This window comes from Apium graveolens, chromosome 4 (assembly GCF_009905375.1).
Source record: "Apium graveolens cultivar Ventura chromosome 4, ASM990537v1, whole genome shotgun sequence".
Taxonomy (NCBI): domain Eukaryota; kingdom Viridiplantae; phylum Streptophyta; class Magnoliopsida; order Apiales; family Apiaceae; genus Apium; species Apium graveolens.
This window is the reverse complement of record NC_133650.1, coordinates 109328243-109352496: the sequence shown is the minus strand read 5'-3', so window position 1 is coordinate 109352496 and position 24254 is coordinate 109328243. Positions and strand designations below refer to the sequence as shown.

At 35.3% G+C, this 24254-nt stretch overlaps 4 protein-coding genes across 10 annotated transcripts; all 4 read left to right on the top strand.

Annotated features, from left to right (window-relative positions):
* The first annotated feature begins 536 nt into the window (after positions 1-536).
* On the top strand, positions 537-7189 carry LOC141718940 (uncharacterized). Of its 7 annotated transcripts, none has more exons than XM_074521312.1 (4): positions 537-4382; positions 5510-5561; positions 5731-6016; positions 6111-7189. In XM_074521312.1, the coding sequence occupies exon 1, from the start codon at positions 1061-1063 to the stop codon at positions 3827-3829; it is 2769 nt and encodes a 922-aa protein (XP_074377413.1). In that variant the 5' UTR covers positions 537-1060; the 3' UTR covers positions 3830-4382; positions 5510-5561; positions 5731-6016; positions 6111-7189. The 7 variants fall into 7 exon arrangements, with proteins under 7 accessions (XP_074377413.1, XP_074377410.1, XP_074377411.1 ...); XM_074521309.1 differs by having other exon boundaries at positions 5463-5561; XM_074521310.1 differs by having other exon boundaries at positions 537-5561; positions 6111-6226; positions 6463-7189.
* LOC141718846 (B3 domain-containing protein LOC_Os12g40080-like) lies at positions 5484-6714 on the top strand. Its single transcript, XM_074521224.1, has 4 exons — positions 5484-5561; positions 5731-6016; positions 6111-6226; positions 6412-6714. The coding sequence occupies exons 1-4, from the start codon at positions 5484-5486 to the stop codon at positions 6712-6714; spliced, it is 783 nt and encodes a 260-aa protein (XP_074377325.1).
* A 7977-nt stretch (positions 7190-15166) lies between the features above and the next one.
* On the top strand, positions 15167-18201 carry LOC141716850 (B3 domain-containing protein REM14-like). Its single transcript, XM_074519026.1, has 9 exons — positions 15167-15274; positions 15432-15750; positions 15863-15990; positions 16073-16319; positions 16419-16558; positions 16647-16890; positions 17037-17144; positions 17302-17486; positions 17810-18201. Exons 1-9 carry the CDS (start codon positions 15194-15196, stop codon positions 18062-18064), a joined length of 1707 nt encoding a protein of 568 aa, XP_074375127.1. The 5' UTR covers positions 15167-15193; the 3' UTR covers positions 18065-18201.
* A 980-nt stretch (positions 18202-19181) lies between these two features.
* Positions 19182-21220, top strand: LOC141716849 (B3 domain-containing protein Os03g0212300-like). The gene is made up of 6 exons (XM_074519025.1): positions 19182-19361; positions 19477-19783; positions 19865-20001; positions 20123-20366; positions 20530-20714; positions 20843-21220. The coding sequence occupies exons 1-6, from the start codon at positions 19278-19280 to the stop codon at positions 21086-21088; spliced, it is 1203 nt and encodes a 400-aa protein (XP_074375126.1). The 5' UTR covers positions 19182-19277; the 3' UTR covers positions 21089-21220.
* The last annotated feature ends 3034 nt before the right edge of the window (positions 21221-24254 follow it).

The window sequence follows — 24254 nt, the reverse complement described above, 5'->3', positions numbered from 1 at the left end:
CACACTTTTGATTGTTAATATCTTTAATTTCGTATAATATTAAATATAAAAATTTAATTATATTAAACTACTCATAAATACGAATTAATCAAAATCACTTATATGTTATTACTATGTCTGATCTTATATATTAGACGTAAAATACTAGTCAATCACTTATCATGAAAAGTAAAAAAAGTCAAAATACGAAGGATATTTTGGGACGGGGAGTATCATTTTTCACCATGTGAATATTATTACTCCCTCCGTCCCGATATACATTTCCTATATTGACTTCGGACACCATTCATGCTAAGTAATTGATTGTTAATTTACATCTAATCTATAAGATGAAATATATTCATGAGTGATCTAGTTGAATTCGTATTTATGAGTAATTTAATATAATAAAATTTTTATATTTAATACTATTACGAAATTAAAGATATTAACAATTAAAAGTGTGTATTCTTGCGTCCAACACAAAATATGAAATATTTTTAGGAAGGGAGAAAGTATTTCGTTGAGAGAGGGAGGGGGCACAGTACTATGAATGCATAGGAGAGAAAAAGATACTCTTGGCTGGATTCACAACTCAACTACAGTTTTGTTCTTCTCCCCTTCGCTTTCAACTAGCTTGCACTTACACCTACACCTTACATACATACATACATACATACATACCCATTCTTAAATCTCAACATCTTGGCTTTCTTGTCTCTATATAATTGTCTCCTTTTTATTCTACTCCTGTCATATTTGCTTCTATATTGTCTTAAAGTTTGGTTTTTTATTTCTTCACCAAGCTTTGTTTTTTGATTTTTTCTTGAAAAGCAAAGCAAAGATTCAATGGGCTCTTTTCTTTTTTGTCAAAGATTGATGTTTTCAATTGTTTGATTCTTTGAACTCTTTGGTATAACCCCTTTTCTTTTTTTGTGTCTATAGTTTCTAAATTTATCTGCTTTATTGGTGTTTTCTTGTTCTTGTTAAAATTTGGTTATATTTTTCAAATGGTGAAGATTTGTTTGTTGATTGATTTTGGGTTAAATTTGTAGTTGTTTGATCAAACACATTAGCTAGAATGCATCTTTCATTGTGGAAGCCAATTTCACACTGTGCTTCTTCAATCTTTTTCGATAAAAGAAGTAGAAGAAATGATGATTCTGATTATTCGAGTGAGGGAATTAAAAGAAATCCATCAGCTCTTATTAGATTGCAAGAGCATAAGCTGCGAGAAGCGCTTGATGAAGCTTCTGAAAAGGGGTCTTTGGTTAAGTCCCAGGTTATGGATTCAGAAGGTGTGGAGAATCAAGAACACGAGTTGGGGCGATCGCGATCGCTTGCTAGGTTGAATGCTCAGAAGGAGTTTCTGAGAGCCACAGCTCTTGCTGCACAGCAGGTGTATGAAAATGGAGATTCAATTCCTGATTTTGTTGAGTCGTTCTCGAAGTTTCTTGTAATGTATCCTAAGTATCAGTCTTCGGAGAAGATTGATCAGCTGAGGTTGGATGAGTATGCACATTTGTCTGATAGTGTGCCTAAGGTATGCCTTGACTATTGTGGATTTGGGCTTTTTTCGTATTTACAAACTGTTCATTATTGGGAATCTTCTACGTTTAGCTTGTCTGAGATAACTGCGAATTTGTGGAATCATGTTATGTATGGTGGTGCCGAGAAAGGCACCATGGAAGATGATATAAAGACTAGGATTATGGATTATTTGAACATCCCTGAGAATGAATATGGTCTAGTTTTTACTGTGAGTAGAGGGTCTGCTTTCAAATTGTTAGCTGAATCGTACCCGTTCCAGACAAATAAAAAGTTGTTAACCATGTATGATCATGAGAGTCAGTCTGTCAATTTGATGGCTCAGTGTGCTAAAGACAAAGGTGCAAAAGTTTATAGTTCTTGGTTTAAATGGCCAACCCTTAAACCATGTTCTACTGATCTGAGAAAGCAAATTACAAATAAAAAGAAGAAAAAGAAAGACTCAGCTTGTGGTCTTTTTGCATTTCCAGTCCAGTCTAGAGTTACAGGGGCCAAATATTCTTATCAGTGGATGGCACTGGCTCAGCAGAATAATTGGCATGTCTTGCTCGATGCTGGAGCATTGGGTCCAAAGGACATGGATTCTCTGGGATTATCTTTGTTTCGTCCGGACTTCATTATTACATCATTCTACAGAGTATTTGGGTATGACCCAACTGGATTTGGCTGTCTCCTTATAAAAAAATCTGCAATGGGAAGCCTTCAAAATCAGTCCGGACATGCTGGCTCTGGCATTGTGAAAATTACCCCAGTTTTTCCTTTGTACCTAAGTGACTCGATTGATGATCTTAATGGATTGACCGGAGTTGAAGATGATGAATATTGTGGAAGTGGTGAATTAACATCAGACACTTGTGTAGGAACAAATATGCCTGCTTTTTCTGGTGCATACACCTCTGCTCAGGTTAGGGATGTGTTTGAAGTCGAGATGGAACATGACAACAGCTCTGACAAAGATGGGACTAGCTCTATACTTGAAGAAATTGATAGTGTCTCTGTTGGAGAGGTGATGAGAAGTCCAGTCTTTAGCGAAGATGAATCATCAGATAACTCATTGTGGATTGATTTGGGTCAGAGTCCTTTGGGGTCTGATATTGCAAGCCACCAGAATAGACAGAATGGAGCCTCTCCATTGCCTCCGTTTTGGTTTAGTGGCAGGAACAAAAACAAACATATTCCAGCAATGCAAATACCAAAGATATCTGACAATCCAATATATGACGATTACGATGAGTCTCATGATGCTCACATGCTTTCATCTGATGCTGCTTGTCGATCAGTATCTCTAAAAGGGCATGACGTGAAGGAGATTGGAGGTAAATTTACAGATACTAGACCCGCACAAAATGGAGGAAGTAAGGCTTGTCAGCATGCTCTTGAAATTGAGGAAGAATTTGAAGCTAACAATCCTATTACATTGTCAACTTTAGCTGGAAATGGAACCGTCTCTAATATATTTCCGAATGTAAAAGAGAGTGCTATACGAAGAGAGACAGAAGGTGAATTCAGGTTACTGGGACGGAGGGAAGGTAACAAATTTTCTGGTAGTAGATTTATAGGTATTGATGAAACTGAACAGGCCGGGAGTCGGGGAAGAAGAGTATCATTTAGGATAGAAGATGATCATAAAGCACAACACAAATATCCTTCTGAACGCAGAGAATTCTCTGTAGCAAGCCTGGATGATGATTACTCGAGCGATGAATACAGTGATGAGCAAGACTCGGGTAGGAAAGAGCCTGAGATAAAATGTAGTCATCTCGATCATGTAAACATGTCAGGTCTCAACGTGACAACTTTTCGCCTCCGATATTTGGTCAATTGGCTCGTGACATCACTTCTGCAATTAAAATATCCTGCATCTAATGGGAATGATCCTCTGCCGTTGGTTTACATCTACGGTCCTAAAATTAAATATGAACGAGGAGCATCTGTGGCATTCAATGTGAGAGACAGAAAAGGAGGTATAACTAATCCAGAAGTTGTTCAGAAGTATGCTGATGCAAATGATATATCTCTCGGCATTGGCATCCTTAGTCATATACGGATACTGGATAGCTCAGGGCAGCAACGTGGTGGTTGTATAAGTGGTCAAGATATTGCTCTGTGCAAGCCGATTGAAAGTGGGCAGCAAGATGAAAAAAATGGGTTTATTAAAGGTAAGGTTGTCACTGCTTCTCTTGGCTTCCTTACAAATTTCGATGATGTATATAAGCTATGGGCTTTTGTAGCCAGGTTTCTTGATCCATCTTTCATGAAAGAGGGCGGATTATCAACAGTGGTGGAGAGTGAAGAAGGTTAAAAACTGGTATCTAAGATTTTGTCCCCGAATTTGTTTTGATGAAGAAGATGAAATTTGTATTACTTGGTTCAGCATTAAGAAGTACTGGTTTTTCTCGACTGGATACCATTGTTCATAACTGTCTTTGTTTAAAGTCAGGTGAACACATTATATATATTTTTAAATTGTTGTAGAGTTAGCTTTAGAACCTAGTACTAGTCTTGGGAAAAGCATGGTTTAGTATAAGTTTGAAATGGGAAGATGACTATCCTCAGTTTGTAAATCTTTTGTTGTTTGGACAGAGTGTCTTTTTTTGCTTTATAAATTGAGCTTGTATTACTTGCTTCTATCATTATAAATTTACGTTATCCAATTACCTATTGCTGGAGATGGTGTTTTGATTATTTAGTAGGTCAGTAATATTACAAATTGTCTGGATTATTTGTTACTGTCTAAGCAGTTATGTTGCGAAGGACCTCTGAGGACATGTCTTAAGGATATTATCAACAAACGTGTAGCCAATGCCCAAGACTTTATCATCTTCGCATCATCAGGATCCTAAGAAGATTGCGATGTAAGCAGTGCTACCCTTATTTTTTTTAATGTTGGAAGCAGTTTTTGAAAACATTGATCAGTGGATAGGAGGTAAACACTTGATAAATGCTAACCGCAAACATGCCTGCTAAGGAATTAGTTTTGTAACTTGTTTATACAACTTGAAGTGATGATAACATTGGGGGTGTGACTAGTAGATTTGGTTTGCCACATAACTCAGAAGATAGGTGAAAGCTATCTTGAAATTATACTTTTGAGATCCTTTTGGTAAATGTAAACACAAATGTGCAAAGTAATTAGTCACTTAGCAAAATAGTAATTAGTCTCAGTGCGACCTTTATACTCCCTCTGTCCCATTGAATTTTATATGTTACTTTTCGGCACGTTTTTCAATGCTTATTTAAAATATAACTTCACAATATTTTTTTAAATTTTTTTTTCTGAATAAAAGTTTCATGTTTAAACTTTTATTCAAAAAAAAATTGAAAAAAACATTATCAAACTATACTTTATAGAAGGCTCGAAATACGTGCAAATAGTAAATGTATAGAATCGAACTAGACGGAGTTAGTAACAAAGTAGGTAGGGTGCTCTTGGCTAAATAATTAGTACTACTAGCTAAAGATAAGATGGAGGCAATGTATTACTTTCATTTGCCTGACAGATGAAAAGGTAATGTATTGAGTATTTCATTTGCCTGAGAGAAAGGGAGCAAAGGGAGCAAGTACTTTGCCTGAGAGAAAGGGAGCAAAGGGAGCAAGTACTAAACTACTTTATGTACTATTATGGATCCTTTGTCATCAATAAAGTATGAAATCCCATCTTTTCATATCCATCCAGTCCTTTCTTGAGTATCTTCTCTGCACCAATGACACTGTGTGTATGCTATATAAATTATATACTACATTTCATTTTAATAAATAACATACCAACAACCCTTGTGGTGCATCAATAAATTCATACAATAAATTCACTGGTTTACACAATCCTCTTGCATCTGATTCTTGCATCTGGTTTATTAGAAGCAGAAGAATTCCGTTACTACAAAGGGAGTTCTAACTTGTATCTTGCAAATAATAATTTATTTCTTCTGTCCAAGTCACACAAATATAAGTTCGAAATGACAAGAATGCTCGATCGTTCTAGGAGAAATCCATCATTCATGAAGCTTCTGATTAATGATTTCTGCAAGAAGCTGGTAATATGATTATCCTTGTTATTCTACTTCAAATTTCATATGGTTATTTTACATGCACATTTTGCATATATTTCTTGCTTACAACCTCTCTTCTTACTGTGATATATGTGCCTTTGTGAATAATATTACTTTCATGGTGATGTGTGTTAATATTCTCTTTATATAACAGTTAATTCCGCCCAAGTTTGTGAGGCTTCATCCTGGAACTTTGCCTAAAGATTGTACACTAAAGCCAACCGGTACACAAAGGTCATGGCCTGTGAGAACCAAACTGATTGACAATCATTTGTTTTTTAAGAAAGGATGGAAAGAGTTTGCTCAACATTACTCTTTACAATATGGCAACATGCTAATTTTCCGGTATGCTCAAGATTCTGAATTTTATGTGGACATTTTTGATAACTCTAGCTGTTCCAGGGAACTTGTTTCTATCAACACTGCTCCCGTGCTACCTAGTAAGCTCATTAATTAAAACTATAAATTTAAATGATACTCATATGTATGCATTCACACACATAATTATATCATAGTAGGTTTGATATGAAACAGGACAAGACAAGAAAAATGATCCTGAAACTGCCGCAGACCAGTTAATCTTGACCTTAAAATTTCCTTCATTTAAGAGGACCAATCTAAAATCTTATGTGAAACGCACTGGATATCTGGTGAGGTCATCGAGTTATATCAATTTTGATTGAATGATACATGCATTTATAATATGTATGGATATTACTTACTGAGGTCTATACATAAATGATCTAATTTTAATTCCTGATATATTGTGAGTGTACTATATTAGGTTTTTAATGCAGTGATTCAAATATAATCTGTGATTCTTATTTGGATACAGACACATACACATGTACATAGATTGCAAGTAAATGAGTACATATTATTGCAGCCAATACCGAGGGAGTTTACACAAACTTACATGAAAGAAAGCACAAACTCCTATGTGAAGCTTCTGTTCTTAGATAAATTCTGGATCGTGAAATTATGGAGAGGTGGCAGACGAATTCATATTAAAGACTGGTCCAACTTTGCAAAGGAAAACTCTTTGGAGCTTGGTGATGTTTGCGTGTTTCAGTTGATCGATGCCAAAGATCATACTTTTGAAGTTGCAATATTCAGAAAACAGTCAAGTCTTCTATGATGCCATTAGTTTTATGCACTAATTTAAATTTGTATTAAGCATATGGTAGACATTTTAAAACTGAAGCTGATTTAAGAATTCAGTTTTTGATCTAGAGAAATGGAATTTAGGGCATGCGTGCCAGTTTACTCTGAGGTTTTCGTCTTCAAGAAATTCTGTGGAATCTAGAGAATTCCGTGGTGAAGTTTCTCTAAAAGAAATGCTGGTTCATCCATTTAAGCATGAATTATTGACAGTACTATTGACTCTATTATTATGTAAAACGTTACTACTGGTGTAGACGATCTAGTCAATGCACCGGAATTGCAACAAAAGGAAAATGGTTACCTGCTTTACTTTGCTCAAGTCAAGTTCGCTTAGTCAGGTATAGAGCATGAATTGTTGAAGCTTGTCAGCTTCGCTGCTACAGGCAACGTATTACTGTATCTTTAAACATTGTAAGCAAGTAAACTTATTAAATTTTCTGGACTGTGGAGTTATGCTTTTAGATCTCTAATCTCTTGTAGTGTTCTTCTTCTAAATACATGGTCAATTGCATAAAATAAATGTCTGTAGCTACCAGTTCAAAGGTGAGTTTGTGTGTTTTTGAACTGCAATCTGCAGTGAACCATTTTTGGCTAGTGCATGATTTTGTGTTGGTTAATCCATATTAACGTCTTGCTTGCTTGTTTTTATATGACATCTAGAGTTCTTTCTGGCAATCAAGATAATTCTATCTAATTAGTTCAGTGAAACTGAAGATATGATTTTAACTTCAATTTGTTCTGAACCTATTAATTATGTTAAACATCTATCAGTTATTACTTATAACATGACCAACTTCAACAAGATTGACCACAGAAGTTTAAATTGCTGCCACGGTGTCCCTGTGTGCAAAAATCTGCTTCAGGCTCAACCATTTTTCCAAATTGAGCCTACATATCCACCACAAAGCATACTGAATGCTTGTATTTTAGCTCCGGCAACAGAAGTAGTGCCACTGATACAGTCCCACTCCATACTCTTCTTTGTTGTCTCTCAACATGGAAATGTTATAATAAGTGCCTATGAAATGAAGAGCTGGATCAGTATGCGTTTAAGATATTCTTCTTCATCACGAGCTTGCCACATAAGCCTCTCTCATTCATTTATTCAAGTTTGCTATGCTGATATTCACACCATGCTTGTAAATAGGTTTCTATGATTATGAGACAGGATGATTGCCACATAAGTTCTGATGATTTTGAGATTTAAACATCTTATACAATTCCATGATCATTCCATTATGGAAGATGATTGTATGCTGCAAAATGTCAAAATTTCATATTATTTACTGAACTAATAGGTTGAAATGGACAGTCTTGTGATATCAAAGCTTAGGCTGACGGGAGAACTAAGGTTTGATTCTCGGTCACCCCCAACATGCTCACAATTTATTATGGATATTAAAGGCAAATAAATGCTCTAAAGATGGACGCCGGTGTTCCACTTTTCGACCCATAAATGGGTTTTCGAGTGAGAGGGAGTGTTAACTATATGATCATATTGGAGAGGAATGAGAGAGAGTGTTAACTATATGATCATATTGGAACCTTGCTATAACACCTTAAAGTTTTAGATGAGCTAGTTACTCAATTGAGTGGGAATTGTTGAAGTGGTGTCTACTCTTTTTCAATCTGTGGGATAGATACTAATTTTAAGTATTTTGGGTTCTATTGCTCACAATGTCACCAGGTATTGGTAGCAAAATCACAAAGGATATTATTCTGCTAGAACTTAGAAGTGCTTATAGGTGCTTGGAAGGTGAGCATTATGTCACGGCCTTAGAGTTCGACCCCTTCTAAGTCCAACCGTGCCGGCGTCTAGCGCTTGTCGCCCTCGAAACGAACTACTAGACCAGCCTTCCCCAGGTGTCTCCCTAACACTTATGCAGCGGATATAAGTGAAATATAAGAGTAGACACGTACAACTTTACTAACAAAGACCCTTTCTTTATTAGTAACCCAATATTACAAAGTTGGATCCCCTTGATCCACACACACTAGCCCCTTGCTAGTATTACAAAGCTTAGCACTCACCCTCACTAGACAAGCCCTCTTGCCTTACTCTTGAATGCTCTCACTTTGCTCTCAATTCTCACAATCTTCCTCTATTTCCCTCTATGCCTTTTCCAAATGAGGGGGTCTCACCTATTTATAGGCTCCTCCACCACTTGGAGAGAATTCTAGAACATGTACATCCCACATGCTTCTAGATTATTCCACTAACTACCTATACAAGATTATTCTAGAATCTACCTATCTAGAATATACACAAGTATTCCTAGGAAATCTCTAGAATGCTCCCAAGTCTTGAAGGTTCCGGAAGGTTCCACCAAGCTCCTCCATCTTCTAGATTCTTCTTGAAACTCCAAGCGCCTTCCAAAGAATTCCATAATATTCCACTACATTCCAGAGTCATCCGGACCATTCCGGTCTCCTCCAGAATCTTCCGCGCACAAAGAGGCTGAATTTTGTCGGGGCGTGACACTCTCCCCCACCAAATTCGTCGACGCCCTCGTCGACGTCGTCGCATCCCGATAGCGCTCCAGAGCCTCTTGATGTTGCTCCAAGTTCGGCTCCAACTCCCACGTTGCCTTGCTTGGTGCAGCACCCTTCCACCTCACCAAGTATTGCTTACTCGGTGCTAATCCCTTGATTCTAACGAGTCGCTCCCCAAGTATTTCCTTCACCTCGCGTCGCCCCTCGTCTTTTGTTGGAGATACTTGTGGTGACTCTTCCCTTACTCGTGCGCCCAATCTCTGTTGCGACGCCTCGACAACATCACCATGTTGCCCCACTTTGCACGGCGACACACGCCCCTTGTCCTTGGCTCCTTTTCCCTTAGGAGACTTTGGACTCCTCTTGGTTGTACCGCCCTTAGCAACTTCCTTAGCCGCCTTGCCCTCCTTCTTGGCTTGGCGTCCCTTCTCCTCCTTTGTTGAGGGTTGATCATCCTCAACTAGCCTCAAACTTCCAAGGTAGGTCACCCTTGGTTCCATTGGTGGCGCCTCCACCCTTTCCAAGGTCGACAACCTCCTCGGCTCCTCTTCCTCCCATTGGATCATTGCGCTCAACGACCCCAACTTTGGACACTTCGCCATCATGTGTGGCCCCTTACACACGTAGCATCCCTTCTTCGGCACATAGCCCTTAGGCTTTCCCTCGCTTGGGCCATGGCTTGATGATGCCCCCGCATCACGCCTCCTTCGTGGACTTCCACTCCTTGAACCAACATCTTCCTCATCACTTCCCTCATCGCTCTCCTCCTGAAGCGTACTTGATTTGGAAGACTCCCTTTGAAACTCCACCAAGTACTCCGCCACGGTTATAGCCTCATCTACATCCTTGACGTTCCTTCATTGAAGCTCTTGTTTGGCCCAGTTTTGTAGTCCATCCACAAAGTAGAACAAGAAATCTTCACCCGACATGCTTGGAATTTGCAACATCAAGGTAGTGAACTCATTCACGTAGTCCCTTATGTTGCCCCGATATTTGAGCTCCCTTAGCTTTTTCCTTGCCATGTAGATCACGTTCTCGGGGTAGAATTGCCTCTTGAGCTCCCGTTTGAAGTCTCCCCACGTGTCTATGCGGCAAAGGCCCTTCTCCATATCGGCGTGCTTCCGACGCCACCACAAAGTTGCATTATCACTAAGATATCGGGCAGCCGTACGTACCTTTATTGCCTCATCAACAATGCCGGCCGCCTCGAAGTAGTTCTCCACGTCCCAAAGGAAGTTCTCCACAACCTTGGCGTCCCTTACGCCATTGAACTCCTTGGGTTTAGGTGCCTCGAACCTTGGCGCCTCTATCGCCATGAAGCCACCTTCATGCATGCCCGCCCCAATCCTAGCCAATTGTGCCTTAAAGTCGCTGCATGCCTCGGTAACCATTTTCTCCAAGTTGGTGACCCGCTCCTCTCGTGCCACCTCCTTCAATTGCAAGTCTTGGACCTCCTCTTTCACACGTCCAAGCTCCTCAAACACATGGTCCTCCAAGGTCTTGAAATGGCTCTCGATTTGCTCCATGCGCGCCTCCAGCTTCTCCAAACCCGCGCCGAACACCACGAGAACTTCGTCAACCTTTTTCGCCATGCTTCGTGTCAAGATTACGCCCTCCGTAACCTTTGGCTCTGATACCAAATTGTCACGGCCTTAGAGTTCGACCCCTTCTAAGTCCAACCGTGTCGGCGTCTAGCGCTTGTCGCCCTCGAAACGAACTACTAGACCAGCCTTCCCCAAGTGTCTCCCTAACACTTATGCAGCGGATATAAATGAAATATAAGAGTAGACACGTACAACTTTACTAACAAAGACCCTTTCTTTATTAGTAACCCAATATTACAAAGTTGGATCCCCTTGATCCACACACACTAGCCCCTTGCTAGTATTACAAAGCTTAGCACTCACCCTCACTAGACAAGCCCTCTTGCCTTACTCTTGAATGCTCTCACTTTGCTCTCAATTCTCACAATCTTCCTCTATTTCCCTCTATGCCTTTTCCAAATGAGGGGGTCTCACCTATTTATAGGCTCCTCCACCACTTGGAGAGAATTCTAGAACATGTACATCCCACATGCTTCTAGATTATTCCACTAACTACCTATACAAGATTATTCTAGAATCTACCTATCTAGAATATACACAAGTATTCCTAGGAAATCTCTAGAATGCTCCCAAGTCTTGAAGGTTCCGGAAGGTTCCACCAAGCTCCTCCATCTTCTAGATCCTTCTTGAAACTCCAAGCGCCTTCCAAAGAATTCCATAATATTCCACTACATTCCAGAGTCATCCGGACCATTCCGGTCTCCTCCAGAATCTTCCGCGCACAAAGAGGCTGAATTTTGTCGGGGCGTGACAATTAGCTCTTCTAGGTTTTGGAACAATAGTTGTAGCAATATAAGATTTCGAATAAGGTATATAATTTTGTTAACCTACGTTCTTGTTACGAGTTACTAAACACGTGTCTATTAAAATCATAATGTTCTTGGTGTATCAATGTTATTGCACCCCTTTCATTTTAATTAGTATCTTGCCGGTGCTATACACGAAAATAAATTCATTCATTTTTATTATAAAAATTATAAAATTTTAGGCAAATTATTCTTTTAAATGTATTTTTAAAGTGATACGTGAGTATGTATATATAATAACTTTATGGTGAGATAAAATTATGTTACCATAAAGATCCGTAATTTGGCAATTGATATGTTTTAACTCATCACTTGTAAGTTGTAATACAATATCGAAAACTGTGTAGGATGGTTTATTATTTAAAAAATTTAAAAACATAATTTGTAAAATCATAATGGAATTAACTTATTTTATGTTTTTCACTAAAAAAATAATATCACTCTGAGATATTCTTAAATTGTATAACATTATAATTATATTTTTCTACTTATTTTTTTCAAAATTAGTAGAAGAATTTTCAAGATTAATAATTAAAATTAGATGCGATAATCTTAAAAATAGTAATAAAGAACCATCATGTCCTAAAACTGTTGTATCACATATTGAAAGATGGTAAATATAAGCACAAAGAATAACACATTTGGAGATAATGAATAATTTTATTAAGAAACTACATCATAATGCAAAAATACGAAAAAAATAATCATAAAACTTAATCTAAGGAAAAAAAAGAAGAAGAATTGAAACACAATATTGTTGAACAACAGTAACATAATAATTCAAGATTCATGCAAATTAGAAAAGAACTTGGCCAAATATTTGGTGCTACTTCTATTTATTATAGGGTAACTTTGTGATGAGAAAGTAAGCTGGAAGCCAAACCATGTATTGGTAATTTTTTCATAATGAATACAATTTAATACTTGATAACCTTCAGATGATATGATGATGGAGTGAGACTTGGACCATCCATTGATGGAGGTCCATTTATGAAAGCTGATTTTGTGACCCAAAGCATTTTTACTAGTGAAAACTTTCTGCACATGTGTATTTATATAAAAAAACTTAGACTTATCTGAACTTATCAAATCATTTGAAATTTGAAATCATGTTAAGAAATATTTATGTCTCTATCCTAAAATATTAGTAAAAAAAAATTAAATGTATATTATAAAAAAGAATTTCATTTTCGCTTATATATTTGAAAACTTATGTATTATGTACATATGTAGTGAAAATTTAATTAAAAATATATTATAGAGATCTCGGTAAAGAATTACATAAGAAAAAAGTTATTCAAAATTATTATATATTTGAATAAAATTGAATTTTTAAATGTATATTATAAAAAAGAATTTTATAGCCGCTTATATTTTTGAAATCTTATGTATTATGTACATATGTGGTGGAAATTTAATTAGAATTATATTATAGAGATCTTGGTAGAGAATTACAAAATAAAGTTATTCAAAATTATATAATATTTGAATCAAATTGAATTTTTTTAATGTATATTATATATAAAAAAATTCATATCTGCTTATATTTTTGAAACCTTATATATTCTGTATGACAATTTAATTAGAATTATATTATAGAGATCTCGGTACAGAATTACATAACAAATTATTCAAAATTATTATATATTTGAATCGTTCTAGATATTATACTACATAACTCTATGTATAATTATATATATATATTATAATATATATATAGAGTTTTACTCCAATACAAATTACAAACTCTACCCCATCCAATTTAAATATACTCTCCCACACACAACTCCACCTAATTCCCTCCATTTTTAATTTAATTTTTCCGTCAATTGGTAAACTTTTTTTAAAATCTAATTTCACTATATTTTTCTACATCTTCCAACAATGGTATGAATACCATATTTGATATATTTTCACGATAAATCACTAATTATACTACGAGAATCACTAAAGTTAGCTTACTGATTCGGGTAAGATTAAATACTAATTTATCGTGAGAATATAGCAAATATTTTATGCAAATTGATGAGTGAGAGACAGAGAAAAATAAGGTGAAATTATTTTTAAAAAATAGTTAAGCGACTAAGGAATAAGTCAAATTAAAAATGAAGGGGAAGTATATACATATACATAGAGGGTGAGAGAAAGAGATTAAACATGTGGGTGTTATTTAGTTTGTAGTTTGTATTCTAATATTTGTATTTATTTGAGCACTTTCCTATATATATATAATTTTAGGCGTAGTATTTTTTTTAATAGTAAAATGTAATTATGTGTTTTATATTTTTTAATATTAAAATGTAATTATTAAATGTAAATATAAATTTTAAATTATAATTTTTTCTTCAAATTTATAATGAGATTATTATATAACAGTTTTGGTATTTTTTTTCAAATTTATGATATATCTTTAAAGATTTTAAATTTTTTAATTTTCATAATATATAGAAACATATTTTAAATGTTAAATAAAATAGTTCAAATTGATTTTGTGGTAGACTCAAAGTTATTCAAAATTATTATATAATAGAAACAATGGTTTTTGGATATTAAAATCTTAATATTATATATTAGCTGTAAAATTTATATTGTCTGAAATAAAACTTGATTACTTATTTTTACTTTTTTAATTTAAATCGCAGAACTTGAATCATCATCAAGAATTAGTGGAATATTAACAATCTTGTTAGAAATAAATTTTAAATATTTATTAGATAACTTAGTTTTTAAATTTTAGATAAGTGGTTAGTATTATCTATTTGTAGGTGTGTTTGTTAAATGTATAGTCTATATAAAGAGATTTAGATGAATTATTGGTAATGTATGACATCTAAAATTAAAATTATATATTATTTTAGTTTACTTTTGGTCAAATATCATTTACATATATGCTGACTAAGAAAATGAAAATGAAAGAAGCTGATCAGAACAATGTCAAGCAGGCTTCTCCGGTCCATAAAATTTAACATTAAATCTGGAGCATGCATGCTTTCAATGTTCAATATGACCAGGCAAATGATCATTTACACAAGAGAAAACAGAGAACTTTTACGAGTTTAAAATTATCAGAATTATTTTTGTTCCTTCTGAATACCAAATATCAAACCAGCATCAGAAGACTATTAAATTTACTTGCTGGATCATTACATCAAATTTATTTGAAATAAAACTGCTTTCATGGTTCTCAATAATGAAAATATGTGTTCATACTCAGACTGATCAGACCCTTGCTCTCTATCCTTTTCTTGAGAGTTGACCTCATGCTCTACTTCATTACAACAAAGAGAAAACAGTTAGTAGATGAATAAGGTTTTAAAGACAATTAAATTAAAAAAAAATTAATTACAGACTTAACAGTCTACGTTACTAATAGTCTAGTACTGTAGCAGTCTATACTACTAGTTCTATTAAATTCGGTGTAGATCTATTAAATTACTTGTAGTACATGCGTCTAACATCTTTCAATAGTATATAGCTCCTTTCAGCAAGGCTCTCTGATACTTCAACTTTTCTATGCATTTGAGTTTTAAGAGAGAGAGATAATTGCAGTATGGCGAGAAGGCCAATTCGTCCGGCAAGAATAAGGCCTTATTTCGTCAAAGTTTTGTTCAAAGGTTTCTCCAAAAAGCTGGTATTACACTCATTTCATATTTAAATCTTCAGAACGTGAACTTATTGTGCTTTCTGTGTGCTTGTATTGGCTATAGTAGACATCTATACTGTACACATTTGCTGTTGCATTGTTACTAGTATGCAAAAACTGAGTGTGATGTTCTTTTATGTAACAGATGATCCCGCGCAAGTATGTTAGTCTTCATGGTGAAACTACTTTGGGGAAAAAATGTGTCCTCTGGCCTACTCATACCCGTTATTCATGGCCTGTAAAGACTAAAAAAATTGACAACGAGTTGTATTTCAAGAAAGGCTGGAAAGTATTTGCTAAAGATCATTCTTTGAAGTATGGTGATCTGTTAATATTCCGACATGTCCGAAATTCTGAATTTGATGTGGATGTGCTTGATATTAGTGGCACTCCTAGAGAACCTGTTGTCTTCGAAAATGTACAACGGTCTCGGAACTCTTCTCGTGCACAGCCCGGTCAAACTGGTAAGTGATGAACTATATGATTTTGTAATAAGCAGATATGACTACGTAATCATATGTACATTCACACGCGTTTATCTAACGTGCATGCATGGTTCGTTTAACTATTATGCAGGCCGACAGAAGAGGAACATTGTTCAAACAGAAGCTCTTACTGCAGCGGAATCGTTGATATCAAGTTCAGAGTTTCCTTGCTTTAAAGTGATAATGAAGCCTGCTTATCTGAAACCTGGTGGATATTTGGTTAGCCCTCCTTTAGCATGATTCACAACTTCATACTTCAACTTTAATTTGTGTTGCGAATAACAAATTTTTATATATGCAGTATGTCCCTGAACACTATGCCAAAGTGCATCTGAAGGAAAGGCCAAAGGATGTGCGAGTTGAGTACTTGGGAAAAGAGTGGAACGTTAATGTGCCGGGACGACGACCCTGTGAAACTAGGACTTTCCTTAATGCCGGTTGGAGTTACATAGCAAAGGAGACCAATCTTCAAGATGATGATGTTTGTGTTTTCCAACTTATCAGCACCAAGTCTTACACACTCAAACTCACAATTTTCCGGCGTACCAGTTAAGTGTAGTAATTTGTAACTTTATATAGTGTGTCCGTCTCTGTTTTGATGAATATAAGAATTTATGTACTGATGATGATGACATATATATGATCAGATGCAGGACGCCCTGACAAGACCAATCTTCAAACTCAGACATCAGCTCTTAGTGCAGCGGACGCATTAGTAGCAAGTTCAGAGTATCCTGCCTTCAAAAAGATAATGAAGCGTGCTTATGTGAAATCTGGTGGATGTTTGGTTAGCCCACTCTGAACAAACTAATACTTTAGTTTTATACTAGTGAAATACTTATTGCGTTGTCCATAACAAGTCTTAATTAATACAGCATGTACCACAACATTATGCAAAAGAGTATTTCATACATAGCACAAGAGATGTGAAAATCGAGATTTCAGATAAGCCAGGTACAGCTATGGTACTGAGACTACATCCATCTGAAACGAAGACGTTCCTTGGCGGATGGAGTAACTTGGCAAGGGAGAACTCTCTTCGACTGGATGATGTTTGTGTTTTCGAACTTATCAATACCAAAGATTGCACACTCAAACTCACTATATTCAAGCATACCAGTTAAGTGAAATTTGCATGTATCTTCAAGGTTTTTTGTCATTTATTAAACGTTATATCTTCTTGCCATGTATCTTTCCACTAGATAAAAAAATGTAATTAAGATGTGTCTGTTTGTGTATTGGATCATACTAAATTGAAAATGTAGGGGGAGACAATCAGGTTCAGGGGCATCAGCAATCTCAAGTTAAATTCAAGTCTTCCGATCCGGAGCCTACTCCGAAATCTAAAGAACTCTCAGACAAGGCATTCAAGTGTAATGAGATTTGTATTGTACATATCTTCTGATTCTTAGGAACTTAAGATAGTACAACATTATATTTGGTTGGCATGTAACTGCGAAATGACTTCACGTTGTGTGTTTTAAAGATGTCAATGTACCATGTAGCTAATCTAAAATTTTATTTTTGAAGGTGTAAAAAATCAGAAGCGTAAGCAAGTTGAAATTATAAGATTGGACTCTTCAGATTCAGAGTTAACTCCAGAACCCTCACCCGCTGAAAAGGCACGTGAAGAAGCCGAGAAATTTGTATCAAATTCAAAGCATCCTTCATTTCTAGCTATCATGCGGCGCGCTTATGTATATCATGGATTCTTGGTAAGATTTTACATAGTGGTATGTAATTTTATGTATGAGCCTTGCAATACATAGCTGAATATATTATATGAATCTGTTTTTAATGTCCGTGGATTTTTAGTTTACTTCTATAAATGTAATTAACTTGGATGGTTAGATGATTCGACTTGTATCTGATTTATTTTAATTATGCTCAGTTGAGATTAAAGTCTAGCCACGGAAATTTACTCTCTCTTTTACGACCTAATAATTGCTGTTCTTCACATCCCGCAAACTTAAAGACTAGCTAATTGTGTGTATCATAGTTTTAGTAATCTTGTCAATGAAATATTTGATTTTTGTAGCATGTGCCAAACACTTTTGTTAAGGAAATGCGTAAGGGACCAGCAAGTGGCAACTGCGAAGTCAAGCTCCAGTACTTGGACAATGTATTGAAAGGCACAATGAATAAAGCTGGTGGTGGCAGTTGCAGGATAAATGCAGGCTGGAAAGCTTTCATAAAGCAGGAATCTATAAAGCTCGATGATGTTTGTGTGTTTGAGCTCATCAATAAAGAAGATGATGTGATCAAAATTTCCGTTTTTAAATGCAACAGTTAAGTGTGTACGCGTGCTATAATTCTATAATTAGCTAGCTAAGTTGGATGTCTCGTGTTGTTATGGACGGAGTAATGTTTATTTATGCTTACTCAACTTGGTTGTGTTTGTAATGGAACTGTTTTATGCTCATATTTGCATCCCAATTATGAACATCTTAATCAATATTTCTAAAGTAAAATTTTAAGATAAAATGGCAGTTATTAACATCTTAAACATATTAGTGCTTTAAATCATCACAACTGTGGTATACGGAAATTGATCCAAGTCATTATGCTTGCGATTCTAGTTTTAACGCTTCAAAATGAGACATAAATATACACTATGATAAGTGATAAGAGTCGTAAACTGGAAAATGTTTGGATTGGCAATTAGTACTCGAGATTTAACTCTCAATTTTGGTTCAACATGAAACCAGATTCTGCAAAAAATGAATATGGAAGGTGAGGATTGAAATGAAGAGCGAAGGCTGTGTATGTAGTTGAGTAAACGCTTTATAAATGGGTTTGAAATTCGTAGTTGAACTCCGGATGACAACTCTAATTAAGCAAGCGTGTTCGAATGTGTTGCAATTACATAAGTTTTAGATCAGTTTTTCTTTTCATAATTTTAGTTGTGAACTAAGAAAATGTATGTAATGGCAGTGATCACTTTGGCAAAATATGTAGGGGAGGAGACGAGAACACATCACAAAAATCAAACAAGGTGTAACAATGCTGCTGAAGCAGCCAGCAATTAAATTTTCTGCTACTTTCAGATCATCCATCCTGCCATTTATTCATTTCGCCTTTATATGCAAAAATCTGGAAATGACTGCTAACTCGAGTGCTGGTGCTAAGAGCTGGATGTTGTCATCAATGTTTATGGCATCTTTAGCAAGGCCGGCCTATCTTTTGCAGAGTATAAACACTCTATATTTTGAACCACTCGGAGAAAAAATAAAGGCCAACAATAACTTTTTTCAGAAGCCTCGGCTCATTTATATCACATCCATTTAAGTCAGGAGGACTTGCATGTAAAAATGCCTTAATTAATTCATTCAACTGTTCCATGCTTCTATGTCTATAGCAAGAGTATACTCCTGTGACATGAGCCCCTATAAGTACCCAGCTTGCCCTGCATAAGTTTGCTAGTAATATTGTGAGAGATAGATAGTTGTGGTCTTTGTATTGTTTCCACCACTTCTTAAACTTGTAACTGCAGATTTTTAGTCCATATGGGAACAAGGCCAAACAGTCGTCGGCTGAGAACAAAGACTTGTTTCGTCAGGGTTTTACTAAACGGTTTCATGAAGGAGCTGGTACCTATATATTTATGCAGCACTGCACATTTTTTATTTATATAGTATCACATATATCATGCCACATGTATGTTAAGCTTCCATGATTGATTTGGTTGTTTTTTTCCTTTAACAGTTGATCCCGCGCAAGTATGTTATGCGTCATGGTGAAACTTTGGGTGAAGAATGTGTGCTCTGTCCTACTCACACTCATGATTCATGGCCCGTAAGGACTAAACTTATCAACGATGAGTTGTATTTTAGGAAAGGGTGGCGTGAATTTGCGAAACATCATTCGCTGGAATTTGGTGACATGTTGATTTTCCATCATGTTAAGAATTCTGAATTTGAAGTGGATGTGGTTGATAAGTCCGGAACTTCCAAAGAAACTCTTGCCTCCAGAAAGGAGCTGCTTATGAAGGACACTGCTCCTATACCAACTAGTATGATTTATAATTGAAATGATATATATGATCATTGCATTTGCATAATATACACATTCACAGTTGTGGTTTGTTTAATAGATGCAGGCCGACAGAAGAAGGCCATTCTTGAATCAGCAGCTCTTACTGCAGCGGAAGCTTTGGTTTTAAGTTCAGAATATCCTTCCTTCATAAAGACAATGAAAGCTGTTTATGTACAGAGAACTGGTGGATACTTGGTTAGCCAAGCCCCTGCATGCAATTTTATACCTTTTTTCAACTACTGAGACACTTTTTCTTTGTAAAACATTACTGAGATACCATATATCTTGTCAATAATAAGTCTAAATTGATATGCAGCATGTACCACTTGATTTTGTTAAAGAGCACATGAAAGATTACCAAGGGAATGTGAAAATTGTGTTGTTAGATAAAGCGTGGACAGTTAAGGCAGTGAGACGACCCTGCGAGACTAGGACAATTTTTGGCAGCGGTTGGAATGACTTGGCAAGGGAGAACTCTCTTCAAGTGAGAGATGTTTGCGTTTTCCAACTTATCCATACCAAATATTTCACACTCAAACTCACAATTTTCAGTCATATCAGTTAAGTGTAATTTGCATTTATCTGCCAAGTGTTTTTTGTCACTTCTTATGTGTTGGTTCTGCAGCTTTCCTTACAATTTGCCCACTGGCTAATGTAAAATCTGTCTTGTATGTGTGTTGGATTATACTACTAATTAACTTCTCTAATTTGACTTTAATGTAGGTGGTAAAATTCAAAAGCAAAAGAAATGTGCAATTAAACTGAAGTCTCCTTATTCGGAGATTACTCTGAAATCTGAAGAGCTCTCTAACAAGGCAGAGGAAGAAGCTAAGAGGATTCAGTCAAAATCTAAGCATCCTTCAGTCGTAATTGTTATGAAGCGCGCTTACGTGAAGAATGGATATCTGGTGAGATTAACATTGTAAATATATATATATGTATAATGTTAAAATTATATGAAAAGCGCTCAAGTCTTGCAACCTATAAAGTTAAAATTTAGTCAACATCGTACTAAAAATTTAAATTAAATTTTCAGCATGTTCCATTTGCATTTCAAAAAGAAATGTGTAAGAAAATGTCTGTGAACGAAGTGAAGCTTCTGTCACTAGGCGAGGAATGGAAAATGATGATGAAATATGTTAGTGAGCAGTACAGGATATATAAAGGTTGGGGAAGATTTGTAAAGGAGAAATCTATAGAGGTGGGTGATGTTTGTGTACTGGAGCTCCTCGACAGAGATGAACATGTGATCAACATATCTATTTTTAAATGTAACTATTAAGTGTGTACGCTTCAACGGAAATGATGTGCATGATTCCGCAGTATGCAAGCTAGCTACTTCAATCTATCCTCCATGATCAATGTTTATTTTCAATTGTAGGCTTGTACCTTTTTCTATGCTTATGCTGTAATGGAACCGTGTTAACTGTTAAGTTTCATATATCTAGTGTGTTGGACTGTTGCTTCATTCATTATATGATATCAGACATTTTGGATGTAATTCATAAATCACAGCTTAATTAAATCATAACTTAAAGATAAACAGTATAGTTGGCAGATATCAGAATCATAAAATCCTTATAAACATTATTTTGAATGAAGAGAATTGATCTAATACTAGTGATCGATCACAATGGGAGAAATGTGTAGAGGGAGATAGGGTGTTCACGAATTGGTTAGGTCTGGATTCTCAATTTTTCCAAACCAAACTAGTAAGAACGGTTTTTTGAAAATCAAAACCAAACTAGACCAATTAAAGGCTAATTAAAGGCTGATACCAAACCAGACCATAAAATAACGGATTGGTTCGGTTTTGAACCATGGTTTGAACTTAATCATTTATTTTTGTTTTGTTTTTGTTGAATTTACAAGAAAACAATTATTTAAGTAAATGTAATATAAAATTTATTATATTTTAGTATTATATATTATATTTAAGTACTATGATATATATATTTTTAAATATTTTGTTTACATATGATTTTCGTATACTTTAATTTAATGTGAATAATACTAAGTATATGAATTACATTATAATTTCGACATATTAACAATTAACTAAAGTTTTTATTTAAAAAGTAATTTGATATTTTTACTATAATATACACCCACATATAAACAAAACCATAATTTATAATCTTAAATTTGTTAGATTTTTTATAAATAAATGATAACTGATTAAAGTATTCTAAAAGATTAAACTAAAAACAAAACTAAATTTTATTATTAGCTGCCATATCAATAAAATACTATATAAGTCTTCTTTATATATGCTACACATTTAACAAAAATACTTCACAAATTGCTAACCCTATCCCACTAACATCCCCCACTAACATCTAATCTAGAATTTCAAATAATACATTATCTAATAATTATTCAAACACTATTTCTAAAAACCTCATCAAAATTCCAAAAAACAATTCAAATAATTTTGAATTATTATTTCTAACACTCCCTCTTAATTCAAAATTTTTCTTCCCTGTATTATACTTGTGATCACCACCACCATTGTTGTTGATTACTTTCTTAGCAATTTCTTTAAGGAGCACTTGTCTCCCTAATTTCTTCAAGGAACACTTCTTTTCCTATTGACCAGTGATATATTTCCCATCACCATTGGAGCCCTTCTCTCCACTTTTCTTCAAGGAGCACTTGTCTCCTATTGACCAGTGATGTACTTCCCATCACTATTGAAGCCCTTCTCTCCACTTTTCTTCAAGGAGCACTTCTCTCCTATTGACCGTGATGTACTTTTCATCATCATTGGAGCCCTTCTCTCCACTTTTCATCATGGTGCATATAATCACCACTAACTCAAAACAAATATGTATTTTTTACGCCTTGAGACACATTTTTCATGAATCTCTAGTATCATCTGTTGTCTTCCAATTCTTCATTTATTCGTAGCAATTTTTGACGCCCGTTACTTAATCGAACATAACTCGGATATCATGTTAGATTTTTTATAAATAAATGATAACTGATAAAAGTATCCTAAAACATTAAACTAAAAACAAAACTAAATTTTATTATCAGATGCCATATCAATAAAATACTATGTTAGCCTTCTTTATATAGCTACACATTTAACAAAAACACCTAACAAATAGCTAACCATATCCCACTAACATCTATTCTAGAATTTCAAATAATACATTATCTAATAATTATTCAAACACTATTTCAAAAAACCTCATCAAAATTAATCCAAAAAACAATTCAAATAATTTTAAATTATTATTTCCAACAAAATTGTAGATATATACTAGAATTTTTATATATTATTATATAAAGGTCCGGTTTGGTCTAAACGGTTTTAATTTATTGGAAACCATAACCAAACCATTTAGGCGTGAACGGTCCGGTTAACCGAAGCATTAAAAACGGTTTTAGCGTTTTCGGTTTTTCTTGGTTCGGATTGTCATGGTCTGGTCCGGATTCACGGTTTGACTGATTTTTTGAGGGGGGAACAAAAACCATCACACTAATGAAGCGATGCATTTGAAACAGCAAACAAATTTGGTGTCAATGTTAAAGCATACTTCTTCCTCCCCATTTATTCATTTGGCCTACGTGCAAAAAAGATACTTATCTGGCTAGATCATGTAAATGATATAGGTTGTCAGGTTCTTGACTGCAGAGTTTATAAAAATGCTGGACAGTAACACATATGGTAATTACTTAAATGCAGGGAAAATAGTGGGATGTTGTCATCAGTTTTCTTGGCATCTCTAGCTACTGGCTAGATAATTGTTTTACCACGATTTCGATTATAATCGATTTTAGATTTTGGATAAAGTCACGATTAGCTCATTATCAAGTTCAAGTAGAATTTTGCTTTAGCTAAGCAAAATAAGAAAATACAAATCTTCCTTTTAAGATAGAAAATGTAAATCTATAATTTTATAGTGTCAGAAATTGTAAATTATATACAGAGAGAGAGGGAGAGAGAGAGGGAGGGAGGGAGAGAGAGAGAGTGAGGGAGGGAGGTGGAGAGAGAGGGGGAGAGCGAGGGAGAGAGAGAGAGAGTGAGGGAGGGAGGGAGGTGGAGAGAGAGAGAGAGGGAGAGAGAGATCTTAAAGCAATTAAACCAATACTTGCTCTCTCTACAAGTTCTTGTTACAAGGGTGTTGACCTTGGCGATTTACTAGCAGTAGCCTACAGGCTAAAACAGGACTGTATTAAATTTATATTTTCTTTAATTTCTCTAGAGATTATTTAAGCACTTGGAAAAAGATAGAGGCTAACTTTGTTCAGACTCAGAAGCCTCGGCTCATCCCTGTCACATTCATTTAACTCAGGAGGAGCTGCAGCCTGCTTATATAAATGCTTATTAGTCTGCAACGTTACAATTACTACAGTAATTAAGATTACAAAATTTACACTTCAATTTTTACATCCCTCCATGCATCTATCAATAGTAGAGTCGTCCTGAGGTCTATTAA

Bases quoted from the DNA above. Each gene is read 5' to 3' on its own strand.
- LOC141718940 (XM_074521312.1), top strand. From the start codon at position 1,061: ATGCATCTTTCATTGTGGAAGCCAATTTCACACTGTGCTTCTTCAATC.
- LOC141718846 (XM_074521224.1), top strand. From the start codon at position 5,484: ATGACAAGAATGCTCGATCGTTCTAGGAGAAATCCATCATTCATGAAG. The intron at 6,017-6,110 runs GTAAGCTCATTA...GATATGAAACAG, and splicing joins CACTGCTCCCGTGCTACCTA to GACAAGACAAGAAAAATGAT. The intron at 6,227-6,411 runs GTGAGGTCATCG...ATTTGGATACAG, and splicing joins TGAAACGCACTGGATATCTG to ACACATACACATGTACATAG.
- LOC141716850 (XM_074519026.1), top strand. From the start codon at position 15,194: ATGGCGAGAAGGCCAATTCGTCCGGCAAGAATAAGGCCTTATTTCGTC. The intron at 15,275-15,431 runs GTATTACACTCA...TTTATGTAACAG, and splicing joins AAGGTTTCTCCAAAAAGCTG to ATGATCCCGCGCAAGTATGT. The intron at 15,991-16,072 runs GTTAGCCCTCCT...TTATATATGCAG, and splicing joins TGAAACCTGGTGGATATTTG to TATGTCCCTGAACACTATGC.
- LOC141716849 (XM_074519025.1), top strand. From the start codon at position 19,278: ATGGGAACAAGGCCAAACAGTCGTCGGCTGAGAACAAAGACTTGTTTC. The intron at 19,784-19,864 runs GTATGATTTATA...TTTGTTTAATAG, and splicing joins CACTGCTCCTATACCAACTA to ATGCAGGCCGACAGAAGAAG. The intron at 20,715-20,842 runs GTGAGATTAACA...TTAAATTTTCAG, and splicing joins ACGTGAAGAATGGATATCTG to CATGTTCCATTTGCATTTCA.